A 24494-nucleotide genomic window follows, 5' to 3' on the forward strand; every position below is an offset into this window, starting at 1 on the left:
TTCAGGGCAATTTGTGGAAATGAACCACCATCCAGAAGAGCTGATTCCTCCTGGAAATCTATGTACAGTATGTTATTGTATTTTGTGACCAACCAGCACCGTTGTTAGATCGTGCACTAGGCAAAGGTATAAAGCAATGAGCTGTTGAAATGACCTTGTGTGAATGACAGGGATAAAGCAGCCAGCTAAATCTAGACATGAACTGAGCCCACCCTTCTAGATAGAGTACCTCCATTCCTGCCATATAACATCTACATGTCAACATGCTGATGATTGGCAGGTGTAATGTTTACTATGTTCACCATCTAGGTTTAGCATGTTAACATGTTAACGTGCTAATTAGTACTCATTTTTAGACTGCATTAGACTAGTAAGACAGTAATTATTTAGTTCATAGAATTATTTAATTCAGTGTTGCGAACTAAAGACCAAACAGAACGTCATCTGAATACATGTGCATGACTATGTAAAGCATTGCACTCCTAATTACACCACATTCAAAAAAAGCAAAAAATGAACGCCTGAACACACACGTGGGTCTTTATACCGTTTAATAAACAAACCCTATGCACATTTCCTCTCCTTCTGAGATGCACCAGTCTCATGGGATTGAATTTGAGGGAGCATAAGAGTCAGGAAGGGGAATGAGCACATCCTCTTTCATTCTGGTATCAAAGGCCCCCTGCAGAGCGATAAGAGTTCCCATTATGTGGCTGTCTGAGAGAAGTTTTTAAGTGACAAGGAACAGGGCTTGAACAACTTCACATTTGTCAAGTAGTGAAGATGCTGATCACGTGTGTGTTTGTTTACTTCCATCTGTGTGTGTTTGTGTGCAGGGGCTGGTGGTGATGTCTGCCGAGCTGGAGGAGGTGGTCAGCAGCATCTTGAAGGGTCGTATCCCAGGCATGTGGATGAAGAAGTCCTACCCCAGCCTCAAACCGCTGGGAAGCTACGTCAACGACTTCCTGGAGCGACTCAAGTTCTTACAGGTACTGAGAAATATTTGGAGTTAGTCATAACTATTAAGTAAATTGTCTGAAAAGAATTAAAGCAGAGGGGGTACGAATATAAAAGAAAAAAGAAACAGAAACGAGAGAAAGAATCAGAGACGTGGAGAAAGAAAGAATGTGTTTATAATAACATTTTTGTTTTCATTGTAAAAAGAGAAGACTTTAACCTGTTAATCACTCCTAAAGCAGAGTCAGATTAGTGCATACATATTGCCACGGTCACTCCTCGCTGAAAGGCAAATACACATGAAAAAACAACAACATGGAAAACACTGCTTAAATGGTGTAAAGCTGTTGTGTAATCAACAGATAAACAGATCAGAGGAAAAACCAACATAAAATGTCTCAGTAAGGTGTTGGGCCACCACAAGCCTCCAGAACTACTTCAGTGCTCCTTGACTCTGCAAGTCTTTGGAGCCATGTTTGGCCTCTCAGTGGTGAGGAGCTGGTATTACATGAAAAAGTTCAGCGTCAGTGCGCGCTGTACCCTCTATGGTGAACTGTGACTCTGCCTTAAGCCATGTCACACTTTAGTTACACATGACCACTTCACTTTACTTGTAAACAGATAGGGGGAGGTAGCTTTTCACTGGGCAGAGTACAGGAAACACATGCAGACGCATGACTGTCTGCAAAGTGAACTTCTTCTTCTAACAGTGAAAAGAATGCACTGTGTGTCTGCATGTGTGTCTGCATGTGTGTGTGTGTGTGTGTGTTATCCAACGGAAATGTCCACCCATGACTCCGCACAGGGTGAACTAGAAAGTCACGGGTTTCTTATCTGAGACAGCTCTCTTTCTTAACGGAATACCTTTACATTTTAGAAAATATGATTGTTTGCTGTTGAAGAGGAAAACATCAGTTTCATCTCAGTGTGTTCAGTAGGCTGATTATTCCAAAACATTTTAGCCTAGCTTACAGTACCACAAAGACTGGAAGCATAGATGTATCTCACACAGGCCCACTGGTTCCAATGTGTAAGCTAACTATTCACATGTAATATACACAAGTTACAGTGTGTAAAAATGGCAGGTTGTCCTTTGTTAGATGGCAGCCTTGACCAGCTCTTTCCCCCTGCTTCCAGTCTTTGTGCTAAGCTAGGCAAACATGGTTTAGAGCATTCTATACTGAGCGCACAGAAAATAAACTGATGTACTTCTCACCCCATACAGGAAACAAGCACATTTTCATTTAATATGAATGGAGGCTGGCTAATAGATGGAAAATAAAAAAGGGATGGTCCTACTTGAATACATATGTAGTCAAGTGTGACTTAGCCTTATGAGTATAGCTTTTTGAGCCCCCACACCTGGACAGATGAAGCTACAGCAGCTCTACAGGACTGTTTTGAGTGCACAGCCTGGCACATGTTCAGAGATGCCTCCCCCCGGGAGAACCACACCGACCTTGAGGAATAAACATCAACAGCGACATCATACATCAGAAAATGTGTTGATGATGTGTTGACCACAAAGACAATAAAAACATTCCCAACCAGAAAGCCTGGATGAATGGAGAAGAAGAGAATCCAGAGCTGGTCAGGAGACAAGGAAGCCTCCGGCCAAGACTGAAACCTGACATCAAGGAGGCAAAGACTGGACAGAGACCTCAAGACCAACACCACCAAAGACACGTGGTGGGAAATCCAGGCCATCACAGACTACAAAAGCAGGAGTGTCCCCATCGTATGTGAGGCCACATTGCCAGATGATCTTAACACATTCTGTACTCGCTTTGATCTCCTCAACAAAGATTCAGCTGTCAAGTCTGCTGTGCCTCCAGGGGACCGGCCAGCATCAGTATCCAGAGAAGAAGTGAGAAGAACCCTGCTGAGAGTGAATATGAGCATAGCTGCTGGGCCTGGTAACATCCCTGGCCATGTACAACGAACATGTGCCAAGCAGCTAGTTGATGTCATTACTGACATTTTTAACATCTCACTGTCACAGGGGAGTGTTTCCACCATCGTTCCTGTACCCAGAAGGTCTGCAGTGACTAGTCTAAACGACTACCGCCCTGTAGCACTCGTTCACATTCTGATGAAGTGCTTTGAGAAACTGGTTCTCCAACACATTAAAAACAACATCCTAGCCAGCCACGGACAGTTTGGAGAACAACCTACTGCTCAACGTCAGCAAAACCAAGGAGCTTATCTTGAAGGAGGAGAAGTCAGCAGAAGTCTACATCAGTTGAACTGAGGTGGATCAAGTGTTTTAGGTTCCTGGGAATCTGCGTAGAGCCCAAAGGATACTAAGAGACAACACCCACCCCAGCCACATCCTGTTCACCCCTGAAGTATCGCTTTCCAGACGGCTTGCTGTACTGAAGTGAACTATATTATAATGAACTTGGCAAGTACTGTAACCTCAGGCATTTTACATAGAGCTAATTACTGCCTCCAAACTTAAAAAATGGACTCTAGCTGGCATGGTTGTGGGCAAGTGGGTACTTTAATCCACATGCTGTGGCGTGTGGGTCAAACTACTAAATCCTCCTGGACAGAAGTGATTAACTCACCATCAGCATTTATGAATATAAATCTCTCTGTTTGTCCTGTTGTTTGTTTGCTGGAGTCCAGGGCTGCACAGCTGTTTTCCACAAAAGGCTAACCTTTTGGGCTGCCAAGAGAGTGATTTAGTCGAATTGGAAGGTTTGTAAGCGTATTTGGTTTTAGCCATGCTAGTGGTATGGCTCAATGGATGGCCATTGGTTGTTCCACCACTTTGGTCCAGACTGAAATATCTCAACAACTATTGGGTGGATGGCCATCTTTGTCCAATACTTTATGACCAAACACCTGTAAAACTAAAGACCCATCTGTCCCATCTATTATATATTATACTACATAAGATTACGGCCTGGACCTGCTCTATATGAAAAGTGTCCTGAGATAACTTCTGTTATGATTTGGTGCTCTATAAATAAAAATTGATAGTAATCTGTAGTGCTAATTAGCAAATGTTAGCATGCTAACACACTAACTAAGATGGTAGAACATTATACCTGCTAAACGTCAGCATGTTAGCGTTGTCATTGCGAGCATGCTAGCATACTGATGTTAGCATTTAGTTCAACAGGACAGCCTCACAGAGCTGCTAGCATAGCTGTAGACTCTCAACAGATAACTACGTGACATTTGAAACCCTGTTGGAATGGAAAGAATAGCAGATATGATAAGTGATATTAATAATGGCCCAGAAATGTTTTGGGATCAGGTGAAGAATTGCCATTTGACATTACACTTGTGCACTTAAATGAGATATGATCAATACTGCATTGACCTCAGCCTAGTCAGCCTCAACCTGATATGATTTGTAAAATGTAAAATGTTCAGTCACATCAATCAATAATCAACTGAATATTATGTTTAACCATGTTCACTCTCTCCTCTGGCCCTGCTGCGTTTTCAGGACTGGTATGATCAGGGTACGCCTGCTGTATTCTGGGTATCCGGATTCTTCTTTACCCAGGCCTTCCTCACAGGCAGCCAGCAGAACTACGCCAGGAAACACACCGTCCCTATTGACTTGCTGGGCTTCGACTTTGAGGTCCTGGATGACAAACAGTATAAACGGCCCCCAGAGGATGGTAAGGATACTAACGGGGGTAGTAGAGAAGATAGGGTGCGGGTGAGGAAGGGTGTGTTTAGGGAGAAGGAGGGATGGTAGTTCAATAGTAAAAGCAGGATATTAGGATAGCTTTTGATAGGATAAAATGATCGTGTTCAGCAAACCATCCCCTAGTTTAATGACGGTAGAGAAAGTACACCAGAAAGATGGAGAGCACTTGAAGAGGGAAGGAGTCAGAAAGAGATTAAAAAGGGCACAAGGGGATGAAAAGATGTTTCAAGGCAGAAAGTGAAATAAGCAGTGAGTGGAAGGGAAGAAACAAACAGCTGAAAACTGAGGCTGACTGAAATTAAGAGAGAGAAAGTTAGTTAAAGCAAAGCCTCCCTGCCTCTCGTCTGCATGCAGGCCTGCGTCGGCCCCCTCGCTGTGCCTCCAGCTCTGCTCTGAGATTCTCAGTCTCGCATAAAACCTCACCCTCAATCAGTCCCCAGCTGGGGCCCCATCACACTAACACAGCCCATACTGCCAAGCTACAAATCCGACAGTATGTTTGTGCATTTGGGTGTGTGATACTGACAGGATGCCAACAGTCATTTATCTCTTAATCTCGCCCTTTCTTTCCCCCCCGGCCTATTAGTAGAGTTCTAGAGCTCACATCCTTTATGAAAAGACAGCGTTACAGCACAGGGGTCAGTTCAGCTTGATTCATAAAGTTTTACAGCTGCTGGAAGAGCCAACATGCATCGTAGTCACAGTGCAGAAGCTAGCTGATGATGTGAATATCACAGTGACACTGACCCATTGACTTCTGAATTGTTTGTGTGTGACGCTCAGGTGTGTACATCAGAGGTCTGTTCCTTGATGGCGCCCGCTGGGACAGAAAGACCAAACTTCTTGCTGAGTCTTACCCCAAAGTGCTGCATGACCCCATACCTGTGGTGAGGAGCACACATACACACACACACACACACACACACACACACACACACACACACACACACACACACACGGCACACACATACTGTACACAGATACTGATTAGGACACTACATCTGTGTTGTTTTTTTCAGTTTTCAGTTAAAACAGAGGATGTAGTAACGTTTGCAGGGAGCAGTCAACTATTTTCATGATGAGTGAAGAACTTGTAACTTGAGTAAAAAAGTTGCTATTTCTAGAGTGAACTTGCGCAGCTGCGTTGATCGCATCTACGCTTGACACCATTTTTGTGGCCATTTTTCATGGCCGTCGCTAGCCAAGCAAGAAGATGACGTTTACATTCTTTATCTTGCCTTCTAAGCTCCGATTGGTTGATTGTATCTCCAGTCGCCCGAGAGGCTGCTGGTTCTGGAAGTGTTTTTTCACATTCTTTAAAGGATATCCTCAATGTTGCTTAACATAAAAACACATAAACATAAAAACACACGACTCTCCGGGAGATACAATGTACAATCCTGTAGGTTCGTGTTATGATGATACATTTTTATCCTCCCCCATTTGAGGTTTGATTTGTTTATATCAGATGATACTAATATTATGATGATAATCGGTATAAGAGTTGAGTTGGAATTGGTGCATTTTTAACTGCAATTTTCAAGATAGCACCTTTTGCTTAGTTTTTTTATTGAAAGTATAAATACACAGAGAGAAATGTGTAGGTTTACGCTTTCTATGTTGTTAGGGTGGGCAACTATCAAGCCTTAGAGTAAGACCACTTGGCAGTGTGTGGTGAAAAACACTGCAGGCAACCAGGTGAAAAAAGTCCTTGTTGCATAACAATTCTTACATAAAGTTTGAGGTTTATTGATTCTGCTCCTGTGAATCCCTCCAGGTGTCAAATGACAGGAAAGATAATATCTGCTCACGTATCAGATTATGAAAATGGGGCAGATTCCTTCGTTATTCAGCCTGTAAACTCCTACGAGGCGTCTGTTTTTTTAATCAGAGAGTTGAATTCGTGAGTCTCCGAGGAGAACGTGAACAACCAGCAGCGTTCTGTAGCTGCAGCTCTACCCAGGAGGATGTTCACAGCTCTTTGTTCTCTGGACCTGACACTGAGCAGCAGCTTCAGCACTTTTTATTTTGTTTGTTACATTGTGCCTGTAGGAAGCCTTTGCTCTCTCATCCCTTTATTAATTAACAGAGCCTGAGATGGTATACAGTATGAAAGCAGAGTGACAGAGGGATGCTAACAGAGTGCCGGTGGCAGAGAGCGGAGACTGATCAAGTTTCCCTTCTTTCTCGCCGTCTGTTCTCTCTTCTTCACAATGCATTCAGTCATCATGAATAATGCACAAGACTGACTTTTTTAATATTCAGACATTTCGGGGCAAGTTATTAACAGAATCAGTTTTTGACAAAAGCGGAACTTAATTAAAAATGTGTTTATTATTTGTGGGGTGGGGGTGGGGGTGGTGGTGGGGGTCACAACAGAGGCTGCCGTGGCTGGCTTTGAAATGCAAATCTTCACACAGGCGCCCGTTATGGAACCAGATGAATACTTTTCCGGCTGCAACTCAACAAACTGTTTTTGTTTTTTAAAGATGTTGTTCTGAGTGGCCCAGTTTATCCCTTTTTGCACAACCAAGACTCCTTAATAGCCCAAAGGGACTCTTCCATGTTAATGCTATTGTTTTAGAAGTTTGCGTCCCCAAAGTTCCAATTTGTAAGTTAATGTTTGGATAGAAAATGGAGATCCAGGTTAGTTTCCACTGTGTTTCACATTTAGCTTTCCTGTCCTGACCTTTGAAACTTAATTACAATCTGATCTTTTTGTTTCTTTGGCAACAACCACGCCCGTCATCATGCAACTGTCATATAATCATCTTTGACTGTTAACTTTTTGCTTGTCAGCAGAGGCGTGCAGAATTTCATTTGCCAGTTTAATTATTCCACTAATGCTGTCCATGAAAACAACCCTAGGTAAGGTAGGCTAATGTGGCAGCCGTGGCTTACATTTTAAAATCTCATCCTCTGACCCCGTCGATCTCCACTTGTCTCCTCTCTCCCTGTCAGATGTGGCTGAAGCCCGTCAAACGGCAGGACATTCCCCAGAGGATGTGTTACGTGGTGCCCGTCTACAAGACCAGCGAGCGGCGTGGCACCCTGTCTACCACCGGCCACTCCACCAATTATGTCATCGCCATGACGCTCAACTCTGACGTGCCTGCCGAACACTGGATCAGGCGAGGGGTAGCACTGCTCTGCAATCTCAGCTCCTAGTCTCGGTTTGTCTCACATGTATGCACTGACGTGTAATTAAAGAGAAAAAGAAAACACACACGTCTCTTTTTTTTCATGAAGTGTATAAAAATCTAAATGAACAGTGCTACAGTAGCTCAGCTGCACCTTCTACATTTGTTTGGTTTCTAAATGTACGCATCGTTCACTGAGCCTTCGCATTTATTTAAGAATCAACTTTGCTGAACCTGCTGATCTGGGAACGCAGAGTGGAGAGCGGAGCAGTGCAAGGCAGAAGAGGAATGTTAGGCTGTCGTGGTTTCGCAGCTACACAACCAGTTGCCTCTAAAACAGAACCACCACACAGCATGAGGCCGGGATCTTTTCAGAGTTTATTTTCCTTTCGTTCTGGGGAGAATGTACAGACAGGCAAACAGCAAAGATTTTGCATTTTATATCCAGATTACTAAACAAATATACATACAACAAAGCAAAAATGAAAACAATCATGGACTTTCATTTTACAGACAATTTCTTTGCCCAATAAACAGTGAAGAAACATGTTCTTTGGGGAATAGTGTCTTTAAGTGTCACTAACTCTGATGGAACACTTGACAATATGGTTTTGATTTCAATTACACAAGCAATTCAGGAACTCAAAAGATGCCTAAAAAAAACAAAATAGGACCCCTAATCTTCCAAAAGTACAAAAAACTATCAAAATGAATATTGTAAGAAACAACTGAATAAATGTCGAAGAAACTTGACTTGTATATGAGCAGAATGAAGATACATTCAGGCGCTGTTCATCAACAATGTGCACTAACATAAGATGAAATAATAGATAAAGATAGGCTTCTAACACCGGCTACACTACGCCCCAAAGAATTTCTCATGATCTTCATACACAGTTAATTTAAAAAGTAACAAAGGTTTGTCAATATTTTAACTTTGCAGTACAAAGAATGAAAACAAATTTACACTCGACACAATGTCTGTACCGCTTCACTCATGCGTCATGCATGATTCAGTCAGATCAATAACACGAGGTCAATGTGACTGACGATGATTTACAGCCAGTTAAGACATAGACGATGGATGTCACACAGTGACAGGATAAATGAAGCCACACACATCATCTGTGTGCTCCAGCAGCTAAAGCTAGGCTAGCTAGCTTAGCATGTGAGCCGCAGAACAGCCAATGGAATGTCGGGGCAAAAAGGGGGGGGGCAGTGTCAAGCACCAGCCACTGAAAAACACTCAGGCCAGTTTTGGCACGGAAGAGTCAGCAGAGTGACGACAATCCTCAGAAACACACCTAAGGAATGCTCGAAAATATTAAAATAATAATCTTTGTTGTATGGTTTGATAACTCGGGTTAATCATCCATTACAAGTGCAGAGGATGCTGTCATTTGAAAGCACCTAGTATATTTTTGTACTGTCCTTTTGCTTGGTCTGTCTCAGATTGTCAGGAAGATCATTGATTCCTTCACAGTACTTTCTAAACTCTTATTTAGCAGGAAGAAAGATTTTAGCTGCTCAACTACTTACACTATAAAGACCTCCTGTATTTACAGTACATCAAAACAATCGGCATTAGTGGGAAAACTCTACTTCCTGCTGTAATTAAATATCTACTGCAGAGCGGTCCAATTGGACTAAGGATCTTTCAGGAACACACAGAGGCACCTTAAATAATACATCTGGTAAACTACAACACTTTAGTTGATGAAGACAAGAAGAACTAGTTTTTCGAAATTCACATTTTGAAGCTGCTGATTCTTGTAAAAAAAGATATAAAATAAAGGCCTAACAAGGATATATAGGTCTCCTTTTGGCTACAGATTGTCAAACCCTTCAAAAGAAATTGGTCAGACATTTGTGACATCTCGTTTCAGAACACAACCAAAACACTGATAAGTCTTAAATGCTAATCTGTAAAGGCTTTGGCAGCTGTGTTAGCTATAACTATGAACTACAAAGGTTTAATAATCCCAAAAATCAAGTTAATAACAACAAAACATAAATCTGAAGTAATAAATGGAGAAAGTTGTAGCCAAAAAAACACTGAGCCATTTAGAGAATCTCCCACTCAAAGTCAGGGGAACACTTTTCTGTTTTGACATTGCAGATTATAGCCGCCAGCAAGCAACGAGAGCTAAAGGGTTTATTCCAGATGTAGCAGCTAGCTAAAGCGAGCGCTCTGTCTCTGTAAGGACACTGTGGCGGTGTGTGGAGCGGCGGTGGTGCTACTCCTGTGGCCAGGGCTCGGCACAGAGAGACACGAGGTGTTTCATTCGCAGCGTGACGACATAAAAAGCCGATGATGGATGGCGATTGGAACACACACCACAGATGCACAAGTCATGGATGATAGGACACAGCACAGAGCGGATGAGAGACGAGGAGGCGGGGTATGACGACAACACGTTAACAACAGATGATGGTGCCCGCTGGGCCGTGACAGCTGCCTCTCTGCAGGAACACGCGTCCTGCACCACCTTTACTATCTACAGCTCTTTTTTTTTGTTTCACCGGTTCAGATCAGAGGAGGTGTTTTCCACTCTTCTTTCATTCTGCCTTTTTTTTTTTTTTTTTTGTGCTTCACAGGGAGCAGACAGATTGGAGCTGACAGAGGAGAGGTGATGGAGGAGCAGAGTGTAAACATCACTGGCAGAGTCATGAGATATGCATAAGCTACCGCTGCATGTTTGGAATGGAGGCATGGCCAATGAACAAGACTCACATCGCATGCAAGACTGGGCCGCTACATCGCAAACAAAGCATGTTAAGGCCAAGAAGAACAATATTGATACATCCAGCTCTCCCCTCCTTCATTACCCAGCACCCCCCTCTCTCCTCAACTAGAAGCCAAAATCGAAAACGATTTGGTCTTCGAAGATGGCGATGAGCAGCATGATGCCAAACCCGGTCAGCAAGCCCAGGTTCTGCAGGATAAAGTGTCCCAGCTGGCAGCGCTTGTAGTCCTCACTGTCCCCGTGAAGCATTTCTGGCAGCTATGAGAGAGACAAAGTAACCAGTTGGGATCAGAATCAGACTTCCTCGCATTAGCATTGCAGATCAGGCGGCAGAGAGAAGAGCACTGACTGACAGTGAAAGTTAAGCTGACGTTGTTTGGGGACAATTATCACTCTGGGGCCGTCAAGTGCGGCGTGCCAACTTACCATATCCACCAGAGCCACATAAAGGAACATGCCAGCTGTGATGGCGAAGATCCAGCTGGTGACATTGTGTGTGTACTGGCCCACAGCTGTGCCAATCAGCATGCCAACGTAGGCCATGAGGGCGGACAGCAGATTGTAGACAATGGCCTGCTTCACCGACATCCCCGCTTTCAGCAGCACCGCAAAGTCACCTGTCAGCCAGGAGAGACACATTAAACACCATTAAAGCAATCCCCATGCATCCATCTCTTGTCCTGACACACACATATCCTAACATGCAACACTTCCACGTCTCCCAACTTGTGTGTCATGAATGGTTTCTGCTCGTTGACGAGTTGTTTATAAAAGGTAAAGCAGAAGTGACAGCAGTGTGTCCAGTTTCTGTTTACACTTTGCACTCTGCTGCATATAAACCCCTCTGTGAATAGCTTGGCACACGTCGCTCTATGTTTTTCTTTACTTCTCTGGTCTGTTCCGACTCCTGCCTCATGTGATGAGGTGAACTTGTCCACAGCAATCTCCCTCCATACGTCTGCCCGCCACTGTGTCTTCGAGTCGGTGAAAAACAGACCAGGAGCTGCTCTTTCTAAGAAATATGTCTTTAACTCCCTCCTGATACACGTATGATTACATATGCATGCCGTAGCCTCTCTACCCTCTTCAATCATTGCCGGGCCAAATGCGGGAAGAGGCCCAAGTCTCAGCGGAAACGCCCTGGATTTGGAGAGAGAGATGAATACTGAGAAGGGGGTGGCCTACATTTCCTGCACCGCGTAACAAGCGGCCTCTTTTCCTTGCTAATTACCACAATGAATATATTACCACTCTGCTCTCATCCATCAATCAAACCCAGAGAAGAGGGGGGGGGGGGTGTAAAGAGAGGCAGTCTGCACACACCTCACTTAAATGGCCTTTTTTCCCTCTTCAACTCACTCTGGTGTTTCCTGCCTCCCCGGTTCCAATCCGTCAGGCTCTCAGACACGCCTGCCGCCGCCTCATCTACCGCAATTAACACACCCATCACTGCCAATTAGCTTCACTCTGGGTGGTTAAAGAACCCTCATAATCATCATCTTTGCCATTCAGCTGCCAGTCGGGGGACGGCTTTTGTGTTCGAGAGGAGTTGAGAGGTGCACTAGTCAAACTGCTGGGTTTCTCTGACAAGCGGCCCTACAGGGGTGAAGGCACGACAGCAAGGGCTCCTGACGAACGGGCGGCGAATCAACAGGAAATGTGAAAATGCACAGGGAGAGACTGATGGTGTAAATCTTCACATGCCACCCGAGACAGGACTTTGTGCTGCAGTTAACCATCTGGAAACTCGAGTACAACTGAGGCAAAATAGCAATGAAGGACGAAAATGAAAAAGCTTGTAGCCATCTTGTTCTGTACGATCCTGAAGCCTCACAGATACAGCAAGTGAGTGCGGATTTTCTGGCACTTAAAAAGAGCAAAAAGCTAAACACCCCCGACTTTAAAGCAGGCATTTGCAGCATTACTCAAACCAAAATGTGTTTCACCTCTTACCTCCCTCTTTTTGCCCTAAACACAAGGATAACATTAGGTCCGCATGCTGCTAGTCAACACAAGTGGGAGCCGGCACACAAACGTAGGCTATTAGTCACCTGTTCGCGCTCCGTAATTGACACTACTCTATTCATCAAGCACACAAACTAGGCATGGAAACTGCACCGCGACAAGACACATCATTAGTACTGATCTGCTGTGGATGGCCCCATTGTCTTGTTCACCCCACTCTCGCCACCTCTGCCTCTCACTGTACACAAACAGGCAGAGGAGAGCACTGTGGGGTAAAACTCAGAGCAAAAATGTTCACTGTAGCTGAATCAAACGGAGGGTCGTCAGAGAGAACAGATTTGAATGCAAATGAACGCACCAGCAGCTGTAGCGTCTTTGAGTCTGACTGTATTGAACAGTGTGTGCCAGGCACGGTACATCATCTTCACTGACAGACACATTGACAAGCCATTTCGCTGCTGTCAGACAAAAGCCATTAATCTGGGAAAAAGAACATTTTTCTGGAGTGAAGAGAAGAGTGATGATTATTGACACCACTGGGTTTTTAACAAGTTCCAAGGGAGCAAGCGGACACGAGACTCCCTCAGATTGAAGTTTCAGCTGAGGTGAGAAAGAGAGCTGTTCTGCATGAGGCAGCGATTCAGGCGCTGCTTATCATTGTGTGAACTAACTGCAAGGCCTCTCTCTCACAAACCAGCTTTGTTCTACTTGTTGAATAAATGAAGTGTGCAGTGTCGAGTGTGTGAGGAGAAAATGACTTGTTTTGTTTAGGGTTTTCTTTTTTTTTTTTGACACTTTCTCCTCCACTTACCAAGTTCATGAGGTAATTCATGGCAGAAAACAGCCACTGATGTACTGATGCCTCCTGTCAGGTTTGCGCTGAATGCTGCACCTGTAGAGACATGTTCAGGAAATGTCAGGGGGGAAAAAGGAAACTGTTTGCCATTTTGGGAAATATAGTTTTGTTTTTAGACTTTAGTTTTTGTATCGATTAAACAAATGAGACATATTGTGTTTAATCAGCCAGCTGTTACCTTAGGACAAAGCCAGGCTAGCTGTTTCCCCTTGCTAAGCTAAGCTAACTGACGGCTGTTGGCGGCTTCATATTTAGAAGTGGTACCCTGTAACTCTCTGCAATACAATACTAAATCAGAAGCTCTTACCTATAGCCAGGCCGTCACTGAAGTTGTGCATGCCGTCACCCATGATGACCATCCAGGCGATGCTGGCTATACCAGCGTCCTTCATCTCCTGGTCTGAGTGGCAGTTCCCACCATGAGAGTGCCCGTGGCTGTGCCCGTGGCCGTGCTGCTTGGCCTTGCGCTCGCTCCCCTTGGCGGGCGACTGGTGGTCTTGTTGGGGGTTGGCTGGTGCCAGTGGCGTCTTGTTTGTGGGAGAGTCGGGCGTCTGGAGCTCTGAGAGCTGCGTGTCGTTGTGACCGTTGTCACAGGAGACGGCGGTGCTGTCAGGGTCTGGGAGAGAGAGAGAAGACGTTACAGTGACAGCCACTGAGACAAAGCCCCCCTTTCAGCCAGGCTGGGGTTAAGACTGTAAAGACTGCGTGACTGAACACTTCTTACCTTCACTGAGGGGCTTCAGGTGAAGCCACTCTGCATCTGAGCGCCGGTTTAACTTGTGATCTGACAGCTTCCTGCCAATCTTGCCCTCCTCGCTCGCCTTCTTCATGCGCTGTGAGCAGAGACACCATTTTAAGCTCTGTCCACAGAAACTCATTACATGTCAGTGTCAACCAGAGCCAGACTCAAGGTACATAGCAGACAAATGCAATTGATTGTGAGAATTAAGTGTCTGATAGTCAACAGTGACGTTCAGCCTAGTCCATCGTCCACAGCTGGGTCGTGCTTATCTTACCCTGTGGTCTTTGTAGTGCTTAAACATGCCGATACAGTGTTCGATGATGAAGAGGAGGTAGATGCCGGCCAGCGCTGTTAGGCCCTTCCACACTCCATCAAAGTCTGTTGCCAGATCAGTCTCGTGTTTCGTCCCAGGCTCGCTGTGGTCGTGCTGCCCTTGAGACTGTAGACAAGGAAGAGGAGCAGAGGATGGGAGTGAGGCGGGGGGGGGGTCGCACATTTATCAGCACATAGACTTTACTTTGTGGAGTCACACAGAGGTAATCCCTGACGCCTCGTACTGTTGCAGAGTGAAGCAGAGGAGGGCTGATGACCATTATTGTGTGACAGTGATTGCACACAGATGGACTTGGTGCATTGGATATTTCCTGACAGTTGGTCAGAAGAAGAGGGACTCAGGTTTCAGTATCACTGAAGAGTGTGACACTGCTGTAGAAAGCGTTTAAGGGTGTTTAATTATCTTGATTAGTTACGCTCTCACAGCAAATCCAACCTTTGGACAAGTGTGTCAACATTCTAACAACATCATCATTTTGCTCTTATTCTTACAATTAAGAATAAATGCCTTTCATACATGTTGAGGCTCGGTTAAAAGACAATGAACAATGAAACAAAAATATAACTAAAGACAAGAAGATAAGAGCATACATTTCATTATGTAAAAGGCTCTCTATAAAGGGGTTTTTAATCCACCGCACACAAGTTGTGTTCTGGCCGTCTGTGGCATACTCACATGGGGCATCAGATGAAGGAGAGCGTCGCCACTGAGCGTGCCCACTGCCAGCGCCACCAGGAAGGTGAGCAGGAACTTGAAGCAGGCTTGGTTGAGGATGGGGACGAGCACCACGCCCAGCAGAGACAGCAGGCTGATGATGGTGATGGACACAAAACCCCACAGCCACACCCACACTGGAGAGAGAGAGACAAAGACAGGGAGAAGGACGAGAGACGATTATTATTTACTGTACATTTACCGTACAGGAAGTCTCCTGACCCCAGTGCTTGTAAGCCATGTTGTTTTGGAGATGTAGTATGACTCCATAAAAAAAGATAACTTCAAAGTTCAACACAACACAGGTCCTGTATTCAAATGTTGTCTCGACTTCGAAAGGAAAGACCAAACTAACAGCCGCAGCTTTACCATCACTTTTTTCCCAAACCTGTTCACATGCAAAGGGAACTATCCTCCAGAGGTTTTCAATCCATGTGTCCTTGTGATGACACATGATGCCTGAAGTAAGAAATGTGAAGAGACGTTTCAGCAGAATTCTTCTGTCCTCATTTTTCATTCGTGACACATGAAGCAGAAGAGGGAAAGTCAGAAAGGTACACTATCATTTAAACTGTCAGTCCACCTGTCAGCCCAGGACGTTTTTGCAAACAGCTCGAAGACCGAGCGAGAACAACTTTACGATCCTTTCGTCACGGAGGACAAAATGTTTAATGTCATATGAAATTCAATGTCACGCCAAAGCTGGCGGCGCGTTTGCTAAAGCGATGCTGGGTCCTTCTCTGCTGACATTCAGCTATAGGACACACAATGCGCTTGTGATGCACATCTTACAGACAATTGACTTCGGTGAGGCATTTCAGGAGTGCGTCACAACAAACTAACGCTCTGTAAATATGGTACAGAAAGGCACACAAACACCTGCTCCTCACAGATTCAGCAGGTTATTAATGTTTAAAACATGAAACAAAGGGTTTGACAGAAATTACAGAGTTTGACCTTTACTTAATACCCAATATATTTTCTCCCAACTAGTCAATATATTACACACTATTGAGCTTAATTCATAAACAAAGGAAACAAAGCTGCCACCTAGCCAGAGGGAAAGAATGACTAATGACAGTAAAATCACACTGGCAGACACACTTCCTCTCCTCATCTAATCGGCCCCAGGTGGTGTTGCTTGTGAAGAGATGATCTGAAACATGTCTTCTGCCTGACAGAGTGGTCTTTAGAGAGACTGAATCAAGCTGTTACTGTCCCATTACCCAGCTGTAGGATTAAAAAACATTACCAAAAAAAGGGCTCTCCCCAGGCAGCCGTCTCTCCACCTAGAAAACAGGAGGCTGGAGTTCCTCTTGGGGGAAATATTTTAACTGAAGAGGAAGGCCCTGATGCGTAAGTGCTGATTACACAGCCACTTGTCATTAGCTTTTGTGGAGCTTGCTACCCAAACCCTGACTCTCGATGCAGGTTTCCATGTGTCCTCTGAAGCCATGACAAGAATGGGAGGCATTTGGTGTTTTGATGATGGTGTTCATTGCTCCTGAGTCTCCCATAAGCGTTCAATTGGTTGGAGATCTGGTGAATGTGGAGGATCATTTTCACACTCATCAAACCATTCAGTGAGCCCCCGTGTCTTGTCTGGAAGCATGAGTTTTGTTCCTCTGCTCATTTATTCAGGCTTTTCACGTATTTTCTTGCATCTGACACTTTCGAGACAGACCCATTGACTTTGCAGTGGAGTCAGTGTACACGCCACACTGAACACCGTACTCATTCAGGACTCGACTTGAACTTTTTGAATTTAAAGGTACAATGTTTTAACACTACTGGTGTTACTATCCAGGATCTGTGTCCCTGCTATGTTTCACAGTATATCAATGACCTATAGTCCCTACAGCTAGAGACGGTTAACAGAACGGCTAAATATTTTCGACCACATATTGATAATAATAATGTGACAGCATTTTAGATGTTTTTTTCTTTTCTTTTATGTTAAACTGTGGTTAGCCGATACATAGCGCAGTTTTCCACAAAGGCAGAGAAACGCTCTCAGCTTCATATGTAGCGCAGTAGACCCCAGCTAGCTTCTGCAGCTATGAATTGGACAGTTAATCCACTGCATGTATTGTGCAGAGAGCCTCGTCATTAGGAAGAACAAACAAGACAGGCTGGATTCATTTTGTCATCATAGATGAAAATGTCTTTCATAACCCCGACTTATTGTTACCACCACTTTCAATGTGCCTTACCAAAGTAAAGGTGCTACAGCTGACTGCTTTCTTATTTGTTGCATCAAGCGGAACACCGTGTAACCCCGAGAGACAACGGTGTATCAGCCAGACAGTGCATCACCACAGGTCCTTCTCTCTCACGCTCATCGACTTCTCTATCTCATTACCCTTATGCAGTTGTGGTTGTGTGTCTGTGTAGACGTGGAGGTGTGCAGGGGGTTGCGTCGGGGCGATAGAAGGCAGTGATAAGGGAACAGAGGAGAGGAGAAGGAGACTCACTGGTCTGTGTCTTCTCTCCAATTACGTTTCTCCTGTGAGCCATGGTTCAGAAAAATGGCCCAGGGTGTCGCTGAGGCTCTACTAATTGGCACAGTGCAAAAAGAGAGGGGAGTGGGGACCGGGAAGAACCAACTGCAAATCTTCTGAGCTCCCCCATGGATGCCGGTAGGAGGTAAATGAGAGGTAGCTTCGCAGCGTGTGGTGATGCCTATGGTTGAGTCTTGGTGCACCATTGCAGACAATTTAGTTTTCCACTAATGAGGAGCCGTTCCTGCCCTTTTGACTTGTTCGCACTGTCTTCCTTGTCTTCATTACCCTATGTTTTCACTGCTGCTGGACCCACATGTGATACAGGTGTCTCCAAAGGGGAGCGTAAAGTTGATAATTAAAGATTTAAGAGGGCGTATAGTTAGGGAATTCATCCAATCTCACGGTTGAACTGAAGTGCCCGCTGCTTTGACAGTGTTATTCCCTCCTAAAGTTCACAAAAGGTAAAACCATTTTTTTGTCATAGAAATGTCACTTTCTACCTCTAATTAAAAATAAATTCAGGCTTTACAGAACTCCTTATGACCCCACAGTTGCCAAGCTGTCCTTTGTTTACAGTGAAAGCTCCCAAACTTCTTAATATCGTAAATGAAAAGCGTGGTGAGCTTGATTATCACACAGCGTTGCATTTTCATTCCAGGTGGATCTGCGTTATCTATTCCTAGAGATTTACATGCTCGACCCACTAGTGCACACACAGTGCCACAACACATCAATCCTGAGAAAAAGCCGCCTTTTCTATGGTTTGCTGTTCTTTTGTGCAGAAACTGCGATTACTGGTCCTGCTTTGATTTGTAGCATGCTTTTATGTCTTTATGGACTTTATTTCATGACCTGTAACTCATTAACTTCAAAACACAGTGATTTTATGATTTGCATTCTCATAAACCTAGAAACACTGCAAGGTCCCGGAGCAGGGCTTAACATTGACCTTCATTCTTTATGGTTGGTCTTTCAGCCTCTTTCTGGGGGTTTCTTTTGGAATATAATTAATTCGGGGGATTTGGAACACAAACTGAAAGGAAAGGCGTCTTTTTCAACATACGTGAGATGGGTCCACTAAAAGGACACAATTTCAATTTCAAAATTGCCAGCACACGAGCACACCCCTTTGCTGCCATGGCAACGGCACACACCGTCACAGACACAAAGCGTCCGACACAAATCACGATTGCTGCAGTTAGGTGAGTAAATGATCCTGATTTGGATTGTCAATCACATGATGCACTCTAATAAGAGGAGATGGATGTGATATGGCAAATTGGCTGCCAAATCATTCAAACATTAACTTTCTCCGAGTGATAATGCCAAAAAAACATTCTCTCTTCCTGGGTGGCCCAAGACACACACACACACACACACACACACACACACACACACACGCCAGGCCGACCTTTCATATTCAGCTCTCTTAATACATTCACTGCCTATCAACCCGCGCTGATGTCCATTGGTTATGCATATGCTCACTGGGACTTGACTGCAGGAATTAATCAATTAAGGATTATGCTAAATACTTGCAGCACCCACTAACACGTCTGAAAATAACCAATATATTTTTCCCCTCATTATACGGCTGATACAGTAACCAGCACAACCCCTCTTCCAAAAGTTTAGAGGCTACAGAAGTTTAACGGGTTAAGAGGTCATTCTGAGTCCTGGCTGTATACACATTACTGCATACAAAAAACAGAAATGTGGGTTTTATCAGTGGGACATTATCAGTTACCAGTTTGAAGCTGAGAAAATGAGTGGGTCAGTGAAGGAGTGACCCTCTGTATCTGTCAGTGTGCCCATGAGCAAGTCATTTAGTCACAGTCCTTCCCGAAGTGTGCAACTATGAATACGAAGCATGATTTCCTGAAACTCCTTCTGAGTTACAAATAAAGATTAAACAAAAGGTGATTGTACTGAGACAATTCTGTGGCGGCGTGGTTGCATACTTGGCAAAGTTTTATCAAGATAAAAGAGCACGGTTAACAACAAACACCTCTCTGATTATGAGACTGTAAAACTCAAGAGCCTATTCTTTAACTAAAACATCTCCAAGCCTGCTGTCTGACATTCAAAGCCATCAGACATTATGCTTTCCTCGTCTGTAAATAAAAGTTAATTAAGCGTCGGCGTTGCAGGAATACAAGAAGCTTGAGATTAGTCAGCAACAGACTATTCATTGGGTCTTGAGGTCTCAGCTGTGCTCTCAAATGACTTGACTGGCTTTCAATATCCTGTTTTATTAAACTAATGTCAGTGGCTTTATCAGTTCAAATAAACAATCTATTATGTAGGTCTGCCGCTCCTCCCCAAGAGAGGAGCTCTGGGTTATACATCCTGATAGCATCCCATTGTAAATGTGGTGGTTTACGGCGACGTCCCTGTGGTTTCCGGATTGTGAAGATAGCGGTTTCCTCTGGCCGATGGATATAAGATAAAGACAGTAACTTACAGTTGACTTTTTTTCCCCGCTTTCATACACCAAATTCTTATCACTATGCATGTTACTCAAAGCTAGTTTCTTTCTGCAAATGAATCCATTATTTCAATGTTTCCATAATATCTCACCTTCTCAGGGTTTTTCTTTCCGTCTTCCACCTTCTGGCTTGTGTTGTGTTTTTAGGTAAAGTCACAGTCATGATGATATCACTGTGTTATTGAGCTCTGACTACATGCTGGGTGGAATGTGATCCAAATGTCATCATGTACTGATGCGTTGAAAGATCCATTGTGCAAATAAAGTTCACTGTGACTCTGTGACACTGGCAATATCTAAGCATTACATGTTGGTTGCTTTGCTCTGGAGTGAGCTATTGATCTGTAAAAGCTATATGAAGTGTAAGAAATCTGAGATCTCCAGTACACCAGGCTGTTGTTCAGCAGTGACAGAGCTTTCCAATCCAAAGTTATGATTTTCTGCAGTCAAAAAAGTGTGAAAATAAACTAAACAAAACTGGGCACAAACATCACAGGAAAAAGGTGCTGCTAAAAACAAGTGAACTGAGTGAACTGGCCGTGCTGTTAATGCAGTTTCTAACTACAAGCCACCTCTTTTGTCAGGGTATTAGTTTTATGCAGAACAACGGTTTGGCTGCTGAGGATAAGCACCGTCTCTCGCTGCCCTTCATATTCTCACTGTCACAACATGTCTTGCAGAAAAACAGAGAAATGAGACTATATTTATTTGGGAGTAAAAATCTAGAGTGAAGTACTTTAGACTGGGCTCTCAGCAGTGTTGTGGTTGACAGTCTCGCTGAAATGATTGTTTGTTTCTTCCTACATTACACGTCTTTTCAGTCAAAATGGACTGGATCAATAAGATACTTGGCTCTTACCGGAGCTGACGGGCTCCAGGGCTTGCTGCTCCACATCCATCTGGTGGTAATGGCGGATGCAGACGCGACTATCTATCTGGTAGAGCAGGGCAGGACACAGGTAAGTGAACTGGCTGGGGGAAATGAGTGATTCAGGACTCAGGCCGTAGTAGGTGAGGAGCTGGGTCAGGTTCAAACACTGGAAGGAGAAGGAGGGGAAGACACCACCGGCCATGTAACAACTGAAATAATAACACAAAACTGTCAATACTGTGACATAAAAACTAAATGTGCTCCATGCTACATTCATCCACTCAACATCAAATACTCACGCCTGTAAACCTGAAAGGTGTCTGTAAAAGTAAATACCCCAGTATGGATGTTTTCTCCTATATCAGATCACTGTGCCATTTCTATGCATTTGTTCATATTGTGGAGCTTCTCGCATGTCAAAGCTAACATCAGTCTTACCTCCTCATGCTGATGGGACAGTCCTCCTGGATGGGAAGACAAGACAGGGCCTGGCAAAGTGGGGACGGCAGGCCCTCCTGGTGCTTCTCTCTTATCTTTATGAGAATGACTGTGACCGTGGCTGTGATCATGGTCATGACCGTGTTCATGATCATGGTCGTGGTCATCAGATACAGGTGTGAGAGGAGAAGGGGTTTTGTTTCGTCCTCTCTGTCCTCTCTGTCCTCTGGCCCTGGCTGGCTTTCTTGGCTTCTTGGGCCGGCTTTCTGTAGTGGCAGGAGAGGACTGTAGCTGCTGAGGGACTTGGGACGGCTCCAACTGGGGAGAGGGCTGCTGTTCTTGGTTGATGGGAGAAACGTCTGTGCCTGTCTGCACTTCGTGGACATGATTGTGGTCATGGTCGTGATCGCTGTGATCGTGAGCACTGTGGTCGTGAGCGCTGTGATCGTGGTCGTTGTGATCGTGAGCGCTGTGATCGTGAGCACTGTGATCGTGATCGTTGTGATCGTGGTCACTGTGGTCGTGATCGTTGTGATCGTGGTCACTGTGGTCGTGATCGTGATCACTGTGGTCGTGATCGCTGTGATCGTGAGCGCTGTGATCGTGAGCACTGTGATCGTGATCGTTGTGATCGTGGTCACTGTGGTCGTGATCGTGAGCACTGTGATCGTGATCGTTGTGGTCGTGATCGCTGTGATCGTGAGCACTGTGATCGTGAGCACTGTGATCGTGAGCACTGTGGTCGTGATCGCTGTGATCGTGAGCACTGTGGTCGTGATCGTTGTGGTCGTGATCGCTGTGATCGTGAGCACTGTGGTCGTGATCGTTGTGATCGTGATCACTGTGGTCGTGAGCACTGTGGTCATGATCGTTGTGATCGTGATCACTGTGGTCGTGATCGTTGTGGTCGCGATCGTTGTGGTCGTGATCACTGTGATCGTGAGCACTGTGGTCGTGATCGTTGTGATCGTGAGCACTGTGGTCGTGATCGTTGTGATCGTGAGCACTGTGGTCGTGATCACTGTGAGGTTGGGAAGACAGGTCCTTGGGGTTAGAGTGCACCTCATGTTTGTGCTCTTTGTCATGTGCGTGATCATGATCATGGTCGTGGTCATGATCATGATCATGATCATTTGTGCCCTGCACATGTCCATCAGAGTGTTTACTATCCTCTACCTTGGCACGATTATGATCGTGGTCGTGATCATGTTTATGGTGATGTCCTGTAGGTGCACCAGTGGCTGGGCTGGCAGCAGTGGTCTGATGGCTGCACCGTGTGGGAACCTGTTCTGTGTGTGGATGGTGGGAGCCAGGCTTGTGGTGTGGATGACCATGCCCGTGCCCGTGACCATGGCCATGGCCTTCATTGGTGGATGAATGGGAGTGATGCCCCTCCTGCATATCCAGCAGGTCGAGGTGAGCTACATGGTCATGGCCCAGATCCTCATGATCCACACCTACCACCTTCACTTCACCCAGACCCAAGCTAATCAGCAGACTCTGAAAGCCCTGGAAATCTAGGCGGTCTTTCTGGCCATAGCGCCTGAACAGTTGCTGGATGTAGAAGCGCTGCTCCTCCTCTAGAGAGTGCCCCTGAGGGCTCTTGGACCCCGGGGACAGAGTGGCTCCTCTCACGTATGGAGCCTCAGAAATCTGCAGGTCGCTGTGGGCGTTGTTGTGGTCGGCATGGTGATGTCCGCCATGTTGATGGCTGTGCCCTTCTCCATGGCAGTGGTTGCACTGATGGAAGAGGAAGGTGAGCACACACAGGAAACAGAACTTGGTGTGCACGTGGACTCGCATTGTCCCCTTACTTCTGGTCCCCTGCCAAAAACAAGAAAGTAAAAGTATTTTAAACTAAAGAAAAGACAGTTTTTGGAGGATTGGTTTGTGGCTCTATGAAATATCTTTGTCCTTAGTGTCACAGTCACATTCTGAGCAGCTGCATCTTGCTCCATATCTCCTCACCCAGATCTAAGGCCACAATGGGAAAAGACCATGGTGACTTTTAGATGATTGGACTATTTATGAACTGTAACTTCATATAAGTAAAATGTCTGAATAATGCTCTGCTGCCTGCATCTGCCTAGAAGATCAGCACATTGAAACTTATATTCACATTTTTCTGATATTGATATATATCTTGATATGGCAAATGTACGCAAACATCACATAAAATAATCAAACTGACGTCCAATGCAAGGAATTATGTTCCACTGGCATGACATCAGAAAATGTATGTGTGAAAAAAACTAATCTAGTTTGAATTACTATCTGCTTGGAATCATTACTTCGGGCGGCAGAATTTCACAACACAATAACACAATGATTAAATCACCTCAATGAGCTTCCACTTAAAGTCAAGAAACAATAATACTGAATTATGGAGCGGCCCCAAATGAAAAGTGAAAAAAGGCACGGTGGCTGAACGTAACAGTATATTCTCACACATTCACTTTTCAAATTAGTCATAGTAAACTCAAAATTATCAATTATCATAAAAGACAAGATGCAAAGTGGTAGCATTTTACGTGGACTCACTGTAAAAAAATAAATAAAATAAAATAATTGTGAAAAGGAACCTCTGGTATCAGATTAATCAATCCTGATGTCATTAAATCAGTAATCAATTATTGGCACCAAAAAGCCAGATCAGAGCTTCCCTAGCAATGATGCACTTACAGTGTAACAGGGTCAGCATTAGTTCACATATAATTATAAAAATACAAGATAATAGGCGTACAAATCATACATAAATACAACATTCACTCTAAGTATAACACTCTAAGCCTCTACCTTTATCTCAGCAGATCTAATGACTAACTGACTCAGGGAGCCTTCTGGAGCACAATAAACTCTCTACTGAGAATTGTGTAACAAATTGCTTGTTTTCCCCCCACTCTAAAAAGCCTGAAGCAGCAATATCATTCCAGTCAAATGATTCTCATATGGTCTCTTGTGAAGCCCGTGGGTGGTTGATGCGTGAGGGTGGGGGTGGAGAAGAGTAAAGAGAGGTTAGATGAGGAATACTGCTGGATAATGGTAAGACGGCACACAGTAGAGAC

The 24494-nt window shown here is 44.6% G+C and overlaps 2 protein-coding genes across 2 annotated transcripts in view; one reads left to right on the forward strand and one right to left on the reverse strand.

Annotated features, from left to right (window-relative positions):
• The window catches only part of dnah7 (dynein, axonemal, heavy chain 7), a 77194-nt gene extending 69383 nt beyond the window's left edge, over positions 1 to 7811 (forward strand). Inside the window, exons 63-66 of the mRNA XM_070915135.1 lie at positions 837 to 989; positions 4421 to 4598; positions 5414 to 5517; positions 7592 to 7811. Of these exons, the coding sequence (XP_070771236.1) occupies positions 837 to 989; positions 4421 to 4598; positions 5414 to 5517; positions 7592 to 7798 (642 nt within the window). The 3' untranslated portion in view covers positions 7799 to 7811. The remainder of the gene's footprint in view (positions 1 to 836; positions 990 to 4420; positions 4599 to 5413; positions 5518 to 7591) is intronic.
• Positions 7812 to 10466: 2655 nt separating this feature from the next.
• On the reverse strand, positions 10467 to 23232 carry slc39a10 (solute carrier family 39 member 10). The gene is made up of 10 exons (XM_070914933.1): positions 22437 to 23232; positions 21430 to 21833; positions 20980 to 21157; positions 15090 to 15265; positions 14355 to 14519; positions 14063 to 14171; positions 13646 to 13954; positions 13294 to 13374; positions 10944 to 11134; positions 10467 to 10775 (listed from the first exon to the last, which is right to left on the reverse strand). The coding sequence occupies exons 1-10, from the start codon at positions 23230 to 23232 to the stop codon at positions 10623 to 10625; spliced, it is 2562 nt and encodes an 853-aa protein (XP_070771034.1). The 3' UTR covers positions 10467 to 10622.
• Positions 23233 to 24494: the final 1262 nt, after the last annotated feature.

This window comes from Enoplosus armatus, chromosome 11, assembly GCF_043641665.1.
Source record: "Enoplosus armatus isolate fEnoArm2 chromosome 11, fEnoArm2.hap1, whole genome shotgun sequence".
Taxonomy (NCBI): domain Eukaryota; kingdom Metazoa; phylum Chordata; class Actinopteri; order Centrarchiformes; family Enoplosidae; genus Enoplosus; species Enoplosus armatus.

Excerpts from the sequence above, each read along its gene's own strand:
- slc39a10 (XM_070914933.1), bottom strand. The coding sequence starts at position 23,232 with ATGCGAGTCCACGTGCACACCAAGTTCTGTTTCCTGTGTGTGCTCACC. Across the intron at positions 21,834-22,436 it reads TCACAGTGATCACGACCACA|ACGACCATGACCACAATCAT; the intron begins GTGCTCACGATC and ends ATCACAGCGATC. Across the intron at positions 13,955-14,062 it reads CCTGAAGCCCCTCAGTGAAG|ACCCTGACAGCACCGCCGTC; the intron begins GTAAGAAGTGTT and ends TCTCTCTCCCAG.